Source organism: Ricinus communis, chromosome 10 (genome assembly GCF_019578655.1).
Source record: "Ricinus communis isolate WT05 ecotype wild-type chromosome 10, ASM1957865v1, whole genome shotgun sequence".
NCBI classification, from domain to species: Eukaryota; Viridiplantae; Streptophyta; class Magnoliopsida; order Malpighiales; family Euphorbiaceae; genus Ricinus; species Ricinus communis.
Genome location: NC_063265.1, coordinates 12,062,821 through 12,078,537, shown reverse-complemented (window position 1 = coordinate 12,078,537; position 15,717 = coordinate 12,062,821). Strand labels below are relative to the sequence as shown.

The 15,717-nt window shown below is 34.1% G+C and overlaps 2 protein-coding genes and 1 pseudogene across 4 annotated transcripts; all 3 read right to left on the bottom strand.

Moving 5' to 3' along the window:
* Window positions 1-108: 108 nt before the first annotated feature.
* Window positions 109-2,337, bottom strand: LOC8285535 (gamma conglutin 1). The gene has a single exon (XM_048380215.1). It carries the CDS (start codon window positions 1,623-1,625, stop codon window positions 240-242), a length of 1,386 nt encoding a protein of 461 aa, XP_048236172.1. The 5' UTR covers window positions 1,626-2,337; the 3' UTR covers window positions 109-239.
* Window positions 2,338-2,550: 213 nt separating this feature from the next.
* LOC8285533 (heavy metal-associated isoprenylated plant protein 34) lies at window positions 2,551-5,315 on the bottom strand. Of its 3 annotated transcripts, XM_048380214.1 has the most exons (4): window positions 4,938-5,315; window positions 4,721-4,805; window positions 3,896-4,368; window positions 2,551-3,856 (listed from the first exon to the last, which is right to left on the bottom strand). In XM_048380214.1, the coding sequence occupies exons 1-4, from the start codon at window positions 4,965-4,967 to the stop codon at window positions 2,867-2,869; spliced, it is 1,578 nt and encodes a 525-aa protein (XP_048236171.1). In that variant the 5' UTR covers window positions 4,968-5,315; the 3' UTR covers window positions 2,551-2,866. The 3 variants fall into 3 exon arrangements, with proteins under 3 accessions (XP_048236171.1, XP_002512349.2, XP_015570634.2); XM_002512303.4 differs by having other exon boundaries at window positions 2,551-4,368; window positions 4,721-4,802; XM_015715148.3 differs by having other exon boundaries at window positions 2,551-4,368; window positions 4,938-5,314.
* Window positions 5,316-12,597: 7,282 nt separating this feature from the next.
* LOC8285532 lies at window positions 12,598-14,924 on the bottom strand (annotated as a pseudogene).
* Between the last annotated feature and the right edge of the window lie 793 nt (window positions 14,925-15,717).

Below are 15,717 nucleotides of genomic sequence, written 5' to 3'. Positions count from 1 at the left end.
TTATTGACATACATTTAATACATGGCATATGCTTTTCAAATATAATTGTTCTGTATTTAAAAAATATATTTTTAAAAGAAGTAAATAAAATTATTTCTGATTAAACCATCAAGAAAGTAATAAGCTTTTGTTTTAATCAGATAATACAAAACTCCAACAAACAAACAGGCCAAGAAACATATATACTTATATATTATATTAGACAATTAATGTACAAAACCATCCTTTGTCCAGCAATTCTATGGGGTTTGGGTGAAATTAAAGTTGGCACAGCTTGTTCTTTGAGACAGCAGTGAAGAGCTAAAACCTAGTCTTGACCTAGCCAAATCGAACTGAACAAGATTGTCTTCTAACTGGTGAGCCCCGACAACAACTGAAGCTCTAGGATGCAACCCTCCATCAACAAACCCTAAACATAACACACCAGGATGAGCCTCCACCATAGAGTTTGCACCCAAAATTGTCCATACAACACTCTCACTGCTAAACACAAGATCAATATTAGGAACTCCAGGCCCAGCTCTTGTTCTTGCAAATCTTTTTGAGTCATAGCAGACACTGAAAGGTGCCACAGGTGTTAGCTGGGGTATTGATGAGAGTTGATTAGTGAAAAATTTAGTGAAAGCTTGGTGAATTGAGTGTTCAAGTGTTGTGTATGGTGTTATTGTGCTTATCATTGTTCCACCAGTACCTCGTTTGGTTAGCTTTAGTAAAGATGTGTTCAGTGGAACAGCTTTATGATTTATCCTGATGGATCTCACTCCTACATGGTACTCTCCTTCTCTGCTAATGATTAGTGGTGTATAGCCCACCGAACTTGAAACATCAATTCCTGGAAGCATGTAGAAAGGACCCTGACCAAAGAAAATGACCCCCGAGTGTGCGGAAGTGGAACTTAGGCATAAGGCAAAACTTGGTCTAAATCCAAAGTGGGAGGCAAATTGAGTTGGTAGGGCAATAGGGGCATGTCCTAGTCCAGCTATACCTTGAACATATATTGGTATCCCTAATTGTAATAGTCTAGAAGGTGCACAAACAAAGAGGAATTGAGGTATCATCACCACTGGACCAGGGTTGGACCCTCTAGTGGATTGAATTGAGAGCATATCTTGAGCGACCTCTCCCATGGCATTTTGGTGAGTCACAGGGTTAGCTGACATGAGTCCGCAGGTATTGTTATGGCACCCAGGTCGGGCCTTGGAGGAGCATTTGTGACAATATTGACTGTTGGCTCTAGAGCATTGAGTAGAGTGGCATCTTGGGGCACGGTATGTTGATGACACGTAGTTCTTTTCACAATTCACCCACAAGAACCTCCCATTTAGATCAACAGCAAAGTAAAGCGGGGTTTGTGGGGTTCTCTTGCTAATTCTAGCTACATGCAGATTTGCTGCACCATCTTTGTGGGTTAGTAACATAAGATTGTTTGGCTTGAAAAGGGTTTGAGAATCAGACACAAATACAACAAAGGAAATTCCAAGGATAATCAGTAGAAATTGAAGCGAAGAAGAAGCCATTGTAGGAATCAAGAAAGCTTGGACAAGAGAATAGTTTAGCGAAGGGACATTGAGCATATTTGTGTAATTTATAGTCAATAGTTTTGCCAAAAAATGAGATATGAACATTTTAGTTGCTTGGGTATGTTAAGGGTGGATTTTGGATCTTTCTTTCTCAGCAAGTGCAACGAGTAATTTCAGGAGCGAAATTCCACATGATCATTTTGGCAGAGTAAGGCTAAAAGATGTGTATGAGCATATGAACAAGACAGCAGAAATGGGTTGGAGTGTGTGAACTGTGAAGAAACACCTGTCAATCAAAACTGGGAAGAGCTTTGTTTGCCATGCACTGTTTTGTATTGCAGAACTGATATTAGGCCTAAATGGGTCGAGTTTGTACAGGGAACTGAGCCTGGCAACCAGCCTAGATATAATCTTTTCACCTTTCTTGGAAAAGGGCCCTAGCCTTCTTCTATTTGCAAATTTTCAATAGTATATAGTATTAGGCCATATAATAATCTTCATGTGCTTATCAAGTTGCTAAATACATAATAATCCAATGACTCAAACTTCTGAATTATTTAACCAACATGTTTCGCTTAGGCAATTAACTTGAAAATGACTAGATCTGAATTATACTATATGTGGGGCAATCAATAATATTATCATGTGATGAAGCATACAAAGTATTTTGTTTGCTTTGCTTGTAACGAAAGTTCAATGGTTGAAACTCCATCCCAATTCTCAAATGACACAAGTACAGAAGCTCCATGGATATCGTGAGCCGACATGCCACATGAGGAGGGCAACCCTGTTAGAGCATGATTTAAACATGGTCCATAGCCGAAAGGAGAAAACTCCATAACATCAATCACTTTCAATAGTCTCTTGCTTTTAGTGAAACTGATTTGAGCTATTAAAAAAGAAAGCAAGAAAAAAAGATCCAAACGTTCACACGTTCAAAGTCAATAAAGTTTGAACCCCCCAACGTACCTAAAATTTGAAATTGTTGGGACAATTGCCAAGCTGCTTTTCCATTCAAACCAACAGAGAATGACACAAAGGTTGTGCAGATTTGGCAACCATCATCAGATAGAATACCTTTTACACCCATGACCAAGTTCTTATACATTGCTCTATAATTGCTTCCTCAAGCAAAAATTGGCAAAATGATGTACACCACTATAATCAAACAAAAGGGTTTGAATGATGCTAATTTGAAACAAAAATTACTGCCTATTTCCAAGACACATAACTTTGGGTAAAGGTTTCTTGAAAAACCTTGCGCCCTTTGTATAAGCAACCCATTACAGAAGCTCATATATCCCATATAAGCATAAACAACATTTATTAAACTACTCTACTTGACTTCACATTATACTGCAGCTATCAGTGTTCTCATCACTGAAGACATGAGTGTAGGGATCGGACATCGGGTGAGACGGCATTGGCGGCGGCGGCATGTAGTTAACTGCAGGATGCGGCCGGGCATACATCATTGGTTGAAACATATCGTTCCCATTTTGCCTCTGCTGATTCATCATCATTGCCATATATTGTTGTTGCTGCTGCTGCTGCTGTTGATGACTGTAAGGGTTGCCTCCTCCCATCCCTTGGTAATATCCACCATTCATGGCTGCTGCTGCTGCTGCTGCAGGCAGTCCTTGAACTGCAGGAAAATTACCCATCCCTCCATAACTACCCATCGGGCGCATATGGCCCATTTGCCCCATCTGACCCATTTGGCCCATTTGCGCCATCTGCCCCATCTGCCCCATTTGCCCCATCTTCGCCATGTTTTTGGCACCACTCCCACCATTAACATCGAGTTCATGGTACCCTTGTTTCGTTTTGTTAAAATCATGGACCCCGTCATTATTTTTGCCTCCACCTTTCTTGGCCCCCTTGCTGTTATTGTTTCCAGCTGAGTTGTGATGATTGATACTCTTATCAGTACTGTCTTCTCTTCCATTTTTACTCTTTCTACCGAAACTTAAGAATGCACCAATACCACCTTTGCTACTATTCTTCTTCTCTTTACCATCTTGTTTTTTACTCCCTCCTTTGCTGTGACCATTCTTTCCATCACCACCTCCACCTTTCTTTTCTCCTTTACCATTTTTACTATCATTATTATTGCCTCCTTTGCCCTTCATTACCAAAGGTATCTCGAAGTCCCCACCACCTTTCTTGACCTTCCCTCCTCCTCCTCCTCCTCCTCCTCCCCCATTACCACCATCCTTTTTATCATGAAGCATAGGCCCATTAAACATATTATGAGGACCATGTGATCCATGGCCATTATTCATCATTGGCATCATCTTGTTAGGCAAATGGCCATTATTCATCATAGGCATCGCCTTGTTAGGCAAATGGCCATTATTCATCATAGGCATCGCCTTGTTAGGCAAATGATGATGACCCTGATAACCATGACCATGACCGTGACCAAACTCCTCATCATCTTCATCATCAAAATCATCATCAAATTCCTCATCAAACTCATCAAAATCGTCATCAAAATCGTCATCACTTGCATCAATATAATCATCCTGCATGTTGAACTTGACAGATTTCTGGTCTTTATGGGGCATTTTTAGATCCTTCGATCCTTTGAATTGTTGCATTTGATGCTGTACTTGTTGTCCTCCTTTACCACCCTTTTGTGATTTGTTATCTTTGCCATGATCAAGTTGCATATTCTTGAATTGATTGTTGGGAAGGTTTTGGAAGTTTTTGAAGCCCTTTGGAGCTCCCCATAGTTCAGCATGCTTCCCTGACTTCTCAAGCTTCTTTATGAGTATTGCTGGATCAGCATTTCCTGTCACAGTTACCTTCCCTTGCTCTGCATTTATTTGAGTATTGTACACCCCTGTCAAAAACAATATCAATTCATTAGGGAAAAAGTCCAGAATTTGACTAACACACTGTGAAGAGCTAATAAAATTTAAGGAAAGATCTGATATTTATGAACCAGAGCATCATACATGTGAGTCTGCATCTAGTATCTGACTTCATTAATTGTTCTTTTAAGATTTGTCATGGCCCTCAAAACTGTTGGACAGCTAAACCAAAACATATATATATCCTACTGATCTAAATCCAAATTATGAGAAACAGGCTTTACCAGTTAAGTTTAATTAATTAACATGCACAAAAAAAAAATTGCACGATAATAAAAAGGAACCTTATAGAAAGAAATAGTAGTAGGTAAAGAAGCACACCGTCGATATTTTGCAGAAGTTTCTTTATTTTCTTCTTACATCCATCACAATGACACTGTATATTCACTTTAAGAACACAGGTCTGCTGTGAAAAGAAACCCAAAAACCAACAACCATATTAGAGAAGAAAACAAACAAGAAATTGAGAAAGAACATATATGTTCTTCAAAGCCATATATATATAACAAGAAATGAACAAAAAGAATGAAGAGGGTACCTGCATCTTCATAAACTCTTGTTTACTCATGTCTTACAACAGATCAGAAAAACTGAGAGCTAACTCTCTAAACTTAAGGAAAAAGAATTCGAGTTTAGAAAGAGTGAAGAGTGAAGAGAGAGAGAGAGAGAGAGAGAGTGAAGTGGTTGCTTCGAAGCAGAGAGAAGAAGAAAGAATGTACTACAAGGCTTGAAGAATGAGAGAGATATAACTAAAGGCGGTTGGTGGTAAGCATTTAACACTTATCTTTTTCTTTATTTTTAGCTACTACTTCTTCTGCCGGTTTAATATGCCTACTGTTTTTATAACTTTTTCTTTATGAGAGAGAGAGCTGTGGGTCGGTTGCACAAGTAGCAAGGCATCGTAATGAATGAAGGCTTCAGAGACTTGCTGTACCAGCTGGAGTTGGCTTTATATTAACAAGGTTAAGTGTTTTACAGCACAACCTTGGATTTATTTAGCTAAACATTCTTTGTATCATCAAGTATAGTGATTATTTCATATTAAGATGAAAGAGGAGTGCCATTTTTTATGAGGTGGGGCTGTTTATTAGAGAGAATTATTGGTGGACTGGGCCAACCATCATTGGGCACATGGATTCACACTTGATACTACCATTTTTGAGGTGGGCATAGCACTAAAGCTTAAGCTGTACCCTAGTTTCCAATGAATAAGACAGATCGATTTTTTTGTGCTTTATGTTTTTATTTTTGTAGTAAAAATTGAATTTGTTGCATTGCAAAGCTGTATTCATGAAATGATTCAAAGTTGAATGTCAGTAGGTTTAAACTGCTAATAGCCTATTTAATTTCTTTTATTAATTGACTCCAACTTTTGATTGAGATTCAAACTCAAAACTTATACTCTTAAAGATAATTTGGATACTAATTGAGTTATTACCTTTTAAAAGATTATCATTTTAAAAGTTTTAGGGAATGCAGGTAAAAATTGCTTTCAAGATATTGGGTATCCTTGTAGCCAAAGTAATTGTATTTGCTTTTAATGAAAATATAATTATCTCCATTTTTTATTAAAAAATGGAAAAATTAGTCATGCCTTTTCCTTTTCTACAGAAAGGGCTTTAGACCCTTGACAAGAAGGTCAAGCTCTAGTCATAAATTGCCAACTGTTGTTTGAAGCCTTTTTTTAGTGGCCAAGTTGCTAAATTAGCCTATCAATAATGGGAGATTATAGGGAAATGTAGCATAGAAAAATTACTACAACTTGAGGACTAATCTATTATATCTTAATTGTAGTGCCAAGAGGCATAATTCTACTGAATAAAAGGAAAAGTTCAAAAACAGCAATAAACTTGTCCTCTTTCATTAAAATATTAGTCTTAAAACAGAACAACATTATCGTGAGAGAGAGTGGAGGAGGATTTTAGCACTTATCCTGAGGGGTCAATGATCCAAGAAAGGTATTCCAGGAAGACAAGATTGCCCTTCAAGAATTGGAGCTAGGAACAAAGTACAAACTCAAATGAACAAATTGTCATTTCCAACAGGATAGTCTCAAAGCAAGGGTTTGTGTTGAGGGAGCTACTTGGGTCATTTCAAAAACTAACCCAACTTGTTCTCACATACAGACAAATGGTAGAGTGATAAAAATCAAAGAATTAAAGAAAAAAAAAAGGGGGTTGAACTGTGATTATTTTATCTTGTTTTTTTTCTCTCTATGTTCGGACCCTTCTTTACAAACCAAAATTATTGTTTGTCGTTCTTAAAAGCCTAAACCCTTGCAGCAGATGCTGTCCTTCCATCTCTCTTTCTTTCTTTTTTATGTTCCCTTCTGAGAAAAGGTGTTTGAATGGGGACAAATGTTGACCCCCCACACCACACAAAAGAAGGCAAAACTCTAAAAATATCTAACCTTCCAATACTTGCTTGCTTTATGGCTGGCTTGCTAGTGTTGGTGTTAGGTTACAAAATTGGCTTTTGCAACCCAATCTTTGACTGCCCAAAACCCTCTATCCAATACATTTGAATTATTGGTTTTCTCTTTTCCAATTATATAATCTTGATAATTGATTAACCATCTTTTGTTCATGGAATCCTTGGGTTTAGAGAAGTAGCAATTACTAGAGATCTGATGCCAGTGAAGTACCCACCTAGAAGAAATAAATGTTATTTTTTAAAGAAAAATCCTTGCTTGTTGGATTTTGATCCAATAAAATAAGTCTGAAATCAAGGACAGTCACCCTGTAAGGTTTAAAACTAATTAAAAAGGGAAAAGAAAGATACATGTATGCACTGCCAGTCTGCCACCATTGTCTACTGGAAGCATCACCTGAAGGTTGGAGCCATTTTTTTGTCTTAAGAGACGGACTACAAGTAGATCTGTTCACGGTTGTACCAGTACCAGTCCGAGCATGCTTCAGCCTAAAATTTTCAGCTTCAATATTTGTAGCCCTAAATTTTGAAAAGATTGATTTCATTTTAGATTATACTCAAGAATTGATTTATAAATACAAACTTAATCACGTTTGGCTGGAACTCGGCTTAGTCCAGTATTTAAACAAGTTTATATCATATATTAGGTAAATGTTATGCCATGGATTGTAGAGCTAAGCAACCTGTTATGCTGGTCCTCACTGACAATTCCCTTTTCTCTCTCCTTTTCTTATATATATACATCATGTGACAGAAAGAATAATACAACTGTTGAATTCTTGATCAAAGTTTCCCTCTCCACACTTCTTCTTCCTCTTATATCTTTCTTCTTTTATAAAGAGTGCACATGCAGGTATTTTTGGTGCATTAGTGGTTTGTGAAATCAAACTGAGACCTATATGACTACCAATTTTCAGTAACAATGCCAATCACCCATGTTCCTAACATGTTACTCTATTACTTTTCTGTTCTAAATGTCTTTCATCTGTTATAAGGTAAATGTGTGTATTCACTTCTTGATATTTTTTATACTTTGGTAAATCAAATTCTTGAACTATTGCAGCACTGGCATGCAATAAAAATCTTTTTTTCAGAATGACCTTTGTTTTGCCTTTGCCAAAGAGAGAATGTACAACAGAATAATGTTATGTTATTGATATTATAAGAAAGTGCCCTTAAAGAGAGCAGCCCTTGAAGATATTTGTCAGATTCTAGACATTTGCTTATTTACTATGACCATGACAATTCAATAAGATTATGTAAAAATTGTTGTGGTATAATAAAGTGGTGTTGGGTGGGAATAGTGATATAAGGGCACAGTTGGCCTGCAAGATTTGGCGATCTGTATGGGGTCTCACCAGCAGACAACATTACAGAGAGAGACAGCAGCCGCAGAAAAATTATGCAGGTTTCTTAATGCACTTGACATTCACAGTTTTTGGCTTCTGGGTCCTCAGCTTGCACAGTTGGACCCTTGAATTGTAGGGCAGTCAAACAGGTTCCCCCTACCTCACATAAGATCGTGGTTGCTGACTGCCATACTTGAGTTATCCACTTAGCAAGACCCATCACTTATTTAACTAACAGGCAAAACCAGACCAAGCATGGAGCAAGTATAGTTTTAAGATAATATTCAATTTTTAGCTCTTGATTCGCTTTCAATTTTGAAAGTCATATATAAGATGAGCTTGTTGTTACTTGGTTACAACTTAGAGGAAGCAAGTGTTACATTTTTTGGAATTTAAAAATGAGTTAAGGCTGCAAAGTGAATATATAAGAGAAAAAATAGAAAGATTTCAATATGATCCTGTGTGAAAAGAAACATTAATTTTGAAGATGACTTTTACTTTAGTCCGATAAAGTATCTAACCATGGAAATGGAGTAATTCATGGACCCAGTAATGAGAGGAAAATGTGAGAGTAATCAATCCCAATGCAAAAATATTCAAAAGCAAAACACTGATACTGGTATTAAAGTTGAAGCCCAATAGTGAGATCTGTAAAGAACAAGAGCAACAGCAAAGATTCAAAATATTCTGATAAACAAAAGAAGAAAAGAAAGAAAGTGTATATAGTTTACTGATTTCTTTCACTTTCAGACACTATTTGAGACCAGAGACTTGCACTTTTATCATTGTCCCCCTCTTTATCCCACAACACCTTGATTCTTTACCCTTTGCTTTAGACATTCTCATGTACTTTTACTCCATTTTCAGAACTTGTATTGCAAATATTCTCTTCACAGGGAGAGAAAGAGATACCACAAGTGTCATCTTGGACAATGACCCTCACAATGCTATCGAATGTTCATAGAGAATTCAATCCTCCTGGTAAATTTTACCAAAGAATCCATGTATACAAGACAAATATATTTTCTCTTTTGCTCTTTCTCCTTGAACAAAACCTTTCAATTCTTTTTCCTTAGACAAGTGAATTGGCAAAATCGTCTATTGCAAAATATATACATGGAATGCCCTTAGAGCTTGCCACGTGGCATGCTATAAGAAGCTTGACCAACTTTTTTTTAAAACCTAATTGTCATGTTTAATTACCTTAATTAATTATAAGCTACTCATTTATCTGTATATTTTACCACCGTTATTATTATTTTAATTATAAAATCAAATATATAATATAATCTAATAAATATTTTAATATTTGATATTGATTTATAATATTTTAAAAAATAATAACAAACTAACTATTTTATAATATCTTTAATTTTTTTAAAATTTAATTTTTTTAGAATTATTTTTAAAGTATTTATTTATTTATTCTAATATTATATAAATTATCAATATAATTGATATTATTATTTTTATAATTATAAATTATTATATAATTAAAGATTAATTTATTATTAAATAATAATATTAAAAAATTATTTTTTATAATTAGAATCATTATTTAATTAGAAAATTAATTTATTAGTTAATATAATATTAAGACATAATTAATAATGATATTTTTTAGAATAATCATTATCTACTTAGAAAACTAATAATTATTTACTTAAAAAACTAATCATCATCTAATTAAGAAACTAATTTATTATTAATTAATCACTATCTAATTGGAAAATTAATTAACTGTCAATATGTTTTTTAGGATTAAAATGAATATTTAATTAAGAAGAAAATTCATTAATCAATAAATTAATAGAAAAAATTATAAAATTATACATAAACTTGAATCCCATGTGTCAAAAATAGTACATATATCAAAATAAAAATTCTATTTATTAAAAATAAAATACACGTATCAAAAATATGTTTTAAAAATTAATATAAATATATATTGCAATTAGTTGACCGAAATCCAAAATCTTTGCTTTAGTTACCATTATAATTATCATATTAAAACTTCTTACATCACATCAAGAATATATGCAATTAAATCATGGTAATAGGCTATAAATAAAACTTTTCTATATTATTATATAAATGATAACAATACATAAATTTCTGGATAGCCACGTCCATAGCACTGGCATTCTGGTAATGAAACTATATAAATAAATAAATAAAACTATTTCATATAGCTGGCCCGGGTTACAATTTCACAATTGTCGACCCGATTCGTATATATATACTGGCCCAGGTGAAAATTATGAATCTGTGTTGGACCGAACTCAAACTTAATTATTACTGTTCAAGCCCAGCCATTTTGTAGGCGAATTGGACACGGCACTAACAATTGAAATTTTACTTTATAAAATAAGAGATTAAAATCTTAATATGATAATTTTTATTTTTTAAAACAAAGACTTATTTATTAATATTTTATTTATCCTTTGTTTGGGAAGTTTTGTAAAGGAAGAAATAAATTAAGAGAATTATTTTAGTTTAAAAGAGAGCATGTTAAGAAAATATAGCACAAATTAATTAATTAATTATATATTAACAATATACAATGTGATATTTTATAAGAAATATAAAAAAAAAATTGAAAACAATGTTTCCAAACTGGACTTGTGAGCTAACCGGTAATATGTTATTTACTAGTTCAATTTGAGCATTGAAACCACCGATTTAAAAATTACTTATATTTTAATTTATTATATTCTAAAATGGTAACTATAATAAATTAATAGTAAATTTTTAATTTTTAATGATATCTAATAAAGTTTAAACACTAAAATTTAAATAATTGTATATTAATAAAAATTGTAGTATATAAGTAAAAAAATGAATTATAAAAACTAATTTTTTTTTTTTAAAAAATCTATTACTTTTCTTTTAAATGCAAATTCCAATGATCTTAAAACATCGTATTATTCACTTTTTGGTGTTATAATCTATTTTCTGACTCAAATTTTTTCATATAAATGGATATTTAGTAGCTAGGATAATCATTAATCAGGTTAAAAATCATAAATCATAATAGAATTTAGACGGATTTAGATAGTATACAAATAGAACTAAAATCGAATTTAGAATGAGTACGAATATTAATTTTTGAATAGGTTTGAAACGGATTTAGAAGGTCGTATTTTAGACGAGTGCGAATATATTTTATTGAATGAATACAATACAAATTACAATTATTAAATAAATAACTTTTGTTTTTTTATATTTTTTAATATTTTAATTATGTCATACAATTATATTTGTTAAAATCTTTATGCTGGCTATGGATAGCCTATAGATTTCTTTTCTCTAAAAAAATTACTATATTAATTTCATAAAAAAATATGTATACTATGGTTGCTATTTTAAGTGGCGATCACAGTCTTAAATTAATTTTTTTTATAGAAAGTGTATATTATACAAATGAAGTAAGATTGATAATCATACTATCGATTATAGGATATTAACTTTCAATTACTGATCACTCTTGACACAAAATGACATATATTTCTCCAACTAACCTATATATCAAATTATTTTTTAATTTTATCCCATTTAAGTAAAAAGCCCTCCATTTTACTGTTTGATGAGCATCGGACTGCAAAATTGAATAAATATGGCATGGTTGCGGTGATAAAAGAAATCACAAAACTTGAGTAATTTTCTTTTCTTTTTGTGAAAACATATGAATCAAAAGGTACGTCTCATATGTCCATGTCTGAAAGCCTCATCATCCCTGGTCGGTTGGTCTCTTAGGTTATTGCACTAACAGAAGTCTACAAGATGATCCAAGTAGCATCTCAGTACCTAATGGAGAATCTATCATGTCCCTTTTTCCGAGAAATTTATTTGTTTGTGTTGAGATGATCTTAGTTATAACTTTTACTTAATTTTTCCGCAGAAAGTTCTTCAGTTGTTAGAAAGATTGACAGTTCTTAATAACAAAAAAACTTTAAAAAAGAATGGGATAACAGCTCGAGTAGTAGCATGGAATGATGTAGTTGTTAATCGATGAAAATAATGCAAGAAAAGAAACGATTCAAAAATACGCTTCTTGTAATTTTGTTAGTTGTAATATTGGTTTCTATTTGTGTTAGCTTGGATATGGAGTCAGTTAGAGACTGGTTGATCAATCAATTGTACATGAAGATTACCTCTTTACTCATCTCTGTATTTTTCCTCTTTATCAAGAAACAAACAATAATTAATGAATATTCGAATATCTGACATGCATGTTACCAAAGCCATATATATATTTTCTTTGTACGCTATTTCTACTCGACTTATGATGTTCGATTATTAATTATTATTATTAATGGTAGAATATAAATAAACAGATGAAGTGTAAATATCTCCATAAAACAAAATCTATAAATTATTCAAAATCTATTGTCTACCATAATTTCTTAAGATATTAAAGAAAAAACCGCATACGAAGTGATTTTTTAATAAAATCTATTATACACATGCAATGTTATTATTAATTATTTCCTTTGTATGGTTATATACATAATACGATGAACAATGAAACTCTGATATATATGGTAAAATCCAATGAAAATATGATGTCAGATCCATGGAAAAGGCCTTTAAAATGTTTATACCGGAGAAAAGAGAGTAGCTAAACTTTGATCGACCATCATTCGAAGCTTGTCATAGACCATAAACTCTTCTGGTTGCATTTGTATGATCCATTTCCTTTGGCAAGAACCTCACCATCTACGTCAATGATCCCTCCCTTGGTTGGATCATCAGAGCGTGGACCAGGCTCCAATATGGATGCTTTCACCTGCGGTTTGTTGAAAAATAAAATACTAGTGGATAGGATTCTTTAACAGAAAGGCATGTCTTTACCATTAAATGTTTGCATAAGAGGACATCCAAAAATAGATTACTATATTGGTATACAAGGATTTCCCTCTCCTACAGCATCTAAGAATAAATCATCAGCTTCTTACAAACATCTATACATTCTCATCATAATCCAAAGAAAGAAACTCATGCAAATGAGATTAGCAAGAAAAACTGCAGAAACTACACAAAGATAAGCCCAGTCACTTGTGCACATTAGTGAACAACCTAAGGTATATAACATACGGTGACTTGAGAATGTATAGACGAGTATCAGGTCCAAATAACCATCTCAGAACTAGAAATTAAAATGCAACAGAATTGTTCAAATGTTATTTTGCAGGCAAAGAGCAGGGACTCAACAAGAGAGCTTCAAGTAAATATGCATCTTAAATTCTACGTGGAGAGGGTTCTAAAGAAGACAAGTAGCAACATCTTCTCTAATTGAATGAAGTTTTCAAAATCCAAAAGAAGCGACAGCATCAAAGGGTTCATTTGCCATACAACTACTACTCTAGCAAAAGATTGAAAGTGGGGTAGGGAAAGAACGAGATTATAAGATATTCCGAGGCAAATGCAAGATATACTAACCTTTGCATATCAGGTGCAGCCATGACATGACATCCTCCCCACCCCAAGGTACATTATGAAGCCATATTGAAACAAATGGTCCACTAATTATCCTCCAATCCAGATTGACTAAGTTAACATCAGGTCCCTGATAACCATGTTGAATCTTAAGAGGCTGCTCTTGTTTGCTAGTAGATTCAGCATTATAACTGGTTGGCACCCCATAAGATTCAAAGACAGGTGCAGGCACAAAAGAAATGCACCCCATTATAATGCCTAAAGTGGAACATTCATTGAACAGCCTATGAGGAAGAGGAAATGGAAAAAGAGAAAGTCAGTTTCTAATAAAATCCAATGAGAAACAGGACCACATCCATCAAAATGAACAGCTGAATTAATCAAATTTTAGGAGGGGAGAAAAGGATAAGAAGAGATAGAGCGTATATAATAGTCAATACGAGCACTCCCCATCCACCGTTACTTTTCAGAATCAATGTCGATATCTGCTACTAGACCTGAAATAGCATTAAAATAGCAATCAAAATATGTTCATGAGTAAAGCTCACTGCAGGGTTACAGCTAGAGACGTTCTTCGTGGAAACCAACATCAAATCCAAGTGCAAGAAACTAATAGCATAGAAATTGAAAATCCAAAAGATCAACCAAAACCTAGCCCTACTTAAACAAACTCAGTTACACAGGACTAGTATTATTTTTACCCCATGAAAGCGTCAAGACACTGAAAAATCTTGTTTCTCCTTGCAGGATACTGAGCGGTTATGACCTACCAAACCAGTACAAAAGTAGAGAAAATTTTAGAAGTTAGAAGTTGGAAGAAAATCCAGAGTGCTAGTGACCTCCTTTGCATGAAGCTGATGCTTAGTTTCTGAAATAAAACATTTTAGCATAAACAAACACCCTTTAGCATATACAAATTAAAATCCAAAAATTTCAATTGAACCTTGCAGTGTAATTTGAACATCAGCATCTTCAAGTAAAGGTTTGACAACATCTAGAAATATCTTTGATGCAGATGTCTTCCCTCCAAATGGATTTACAAATACGAGCGATCTCTTTGGACGACCTGCAAAACCACATTTTCTTTTATTAGAGTTTACCAAACAGAGCACTATCATAAGAATTGCAATGGGATCTAGGTAATCACGGAGACGGTTACACAAAACTCGCTGCGAGTCTTCAGTTAAGAGGCTGAAACACGAAATCTTTCCTCACAAGAGCTCCACCACTCCCTGCACAGCAAATTCCATCTCCATTATGGAGAACAGTTACAATAATAAGCTCAACACACACGGGACTGAAAGCATCTTCTATTGCTTGATGAGTATCGAAATGCAGAATGCAGTGAAAGAGAGATTAAATTGATTAAAAAAAAAATAAATAAGAGATGCTCATGATTTAGGTAAGTAATTGCATAAAGTTAAGGAATTCAAATCGGTGAATTGCATTGTTGTTTAAAAATAAGATTTCCTAATTCTACTAAATTAAGGATTCTTTTACCGATAGCGAATAGCGATAACATCTTATTTTCTTATCGTGAGACTGAAAGACAAATAGAGTCTCCCTCCATAAATAACAGGTGGACCTGCAAATATGCAAGCACGTCGTTGTCATGGGTGCTAATATTTCACGATGCCCTAATCTCTCAAGAAATAAACTCTCCGATGATGCTTATCTCTGTGATGGCGATGTCTATTACGATTGCAACGATGACCCGCCAGTCGATTGGCTTCAACTTCCTGATGATTTGATGAAGCTGATTATTCAACGCTTAGATGTAACTGATCGGCTAAGAATTTGCTCAGTTTGCAAGTCATGGAGATTCTTAGCTACGCAAAGGCACGTTCCGCTTCCTCCTCAATTTCCATGGCTGATGCTCTCTCCTACTAAGTCTAAAACTAATCGCACCCGGTTATTCCCATGGTCTGATGATCGTTCGACTTGCAAACAGATAACCTTCTTTGACACGGTCCAGGGTAAAATACACAATCTCGAGCTCCCCAAATCTCTTGAAGGAGGGTGGTGCTTCGGTTCTAGTAAAGGTTGGCTTTTTATTGCTAAGGGCGGAAAAAAGGAGCCACAGGTTTTTCTTCTAAATCC

Coding starts and splice junctions, on each gene's coding strand:
- LOC8285535 (XM_048380215.1), bottom strand. CDS start 1,625: ATGTTCATATCTCATTTTTTGGCAAAACTATTGACTATAAATTACACA.
- LOC8285533 (XM_015715148.3), bottom strand. CDS start 4,967: ATGAGTAAACAAGAGTTTATGAAGATGCAG. Junction 4,806..4,937: donor AAGAGTTTATGAAGATGCAG/GTACCCTCTTCA, acceptor TTCTTTTCACAG/CAGACCTGTGTTCTTAAAGT. Junction 4,369..4,720: donor ACTTCTGCAAAATATCGACG/GTGTGCTTCTTT, acceptor TGTTTTTGACAG/GGGTGTACAATACTCAAATA.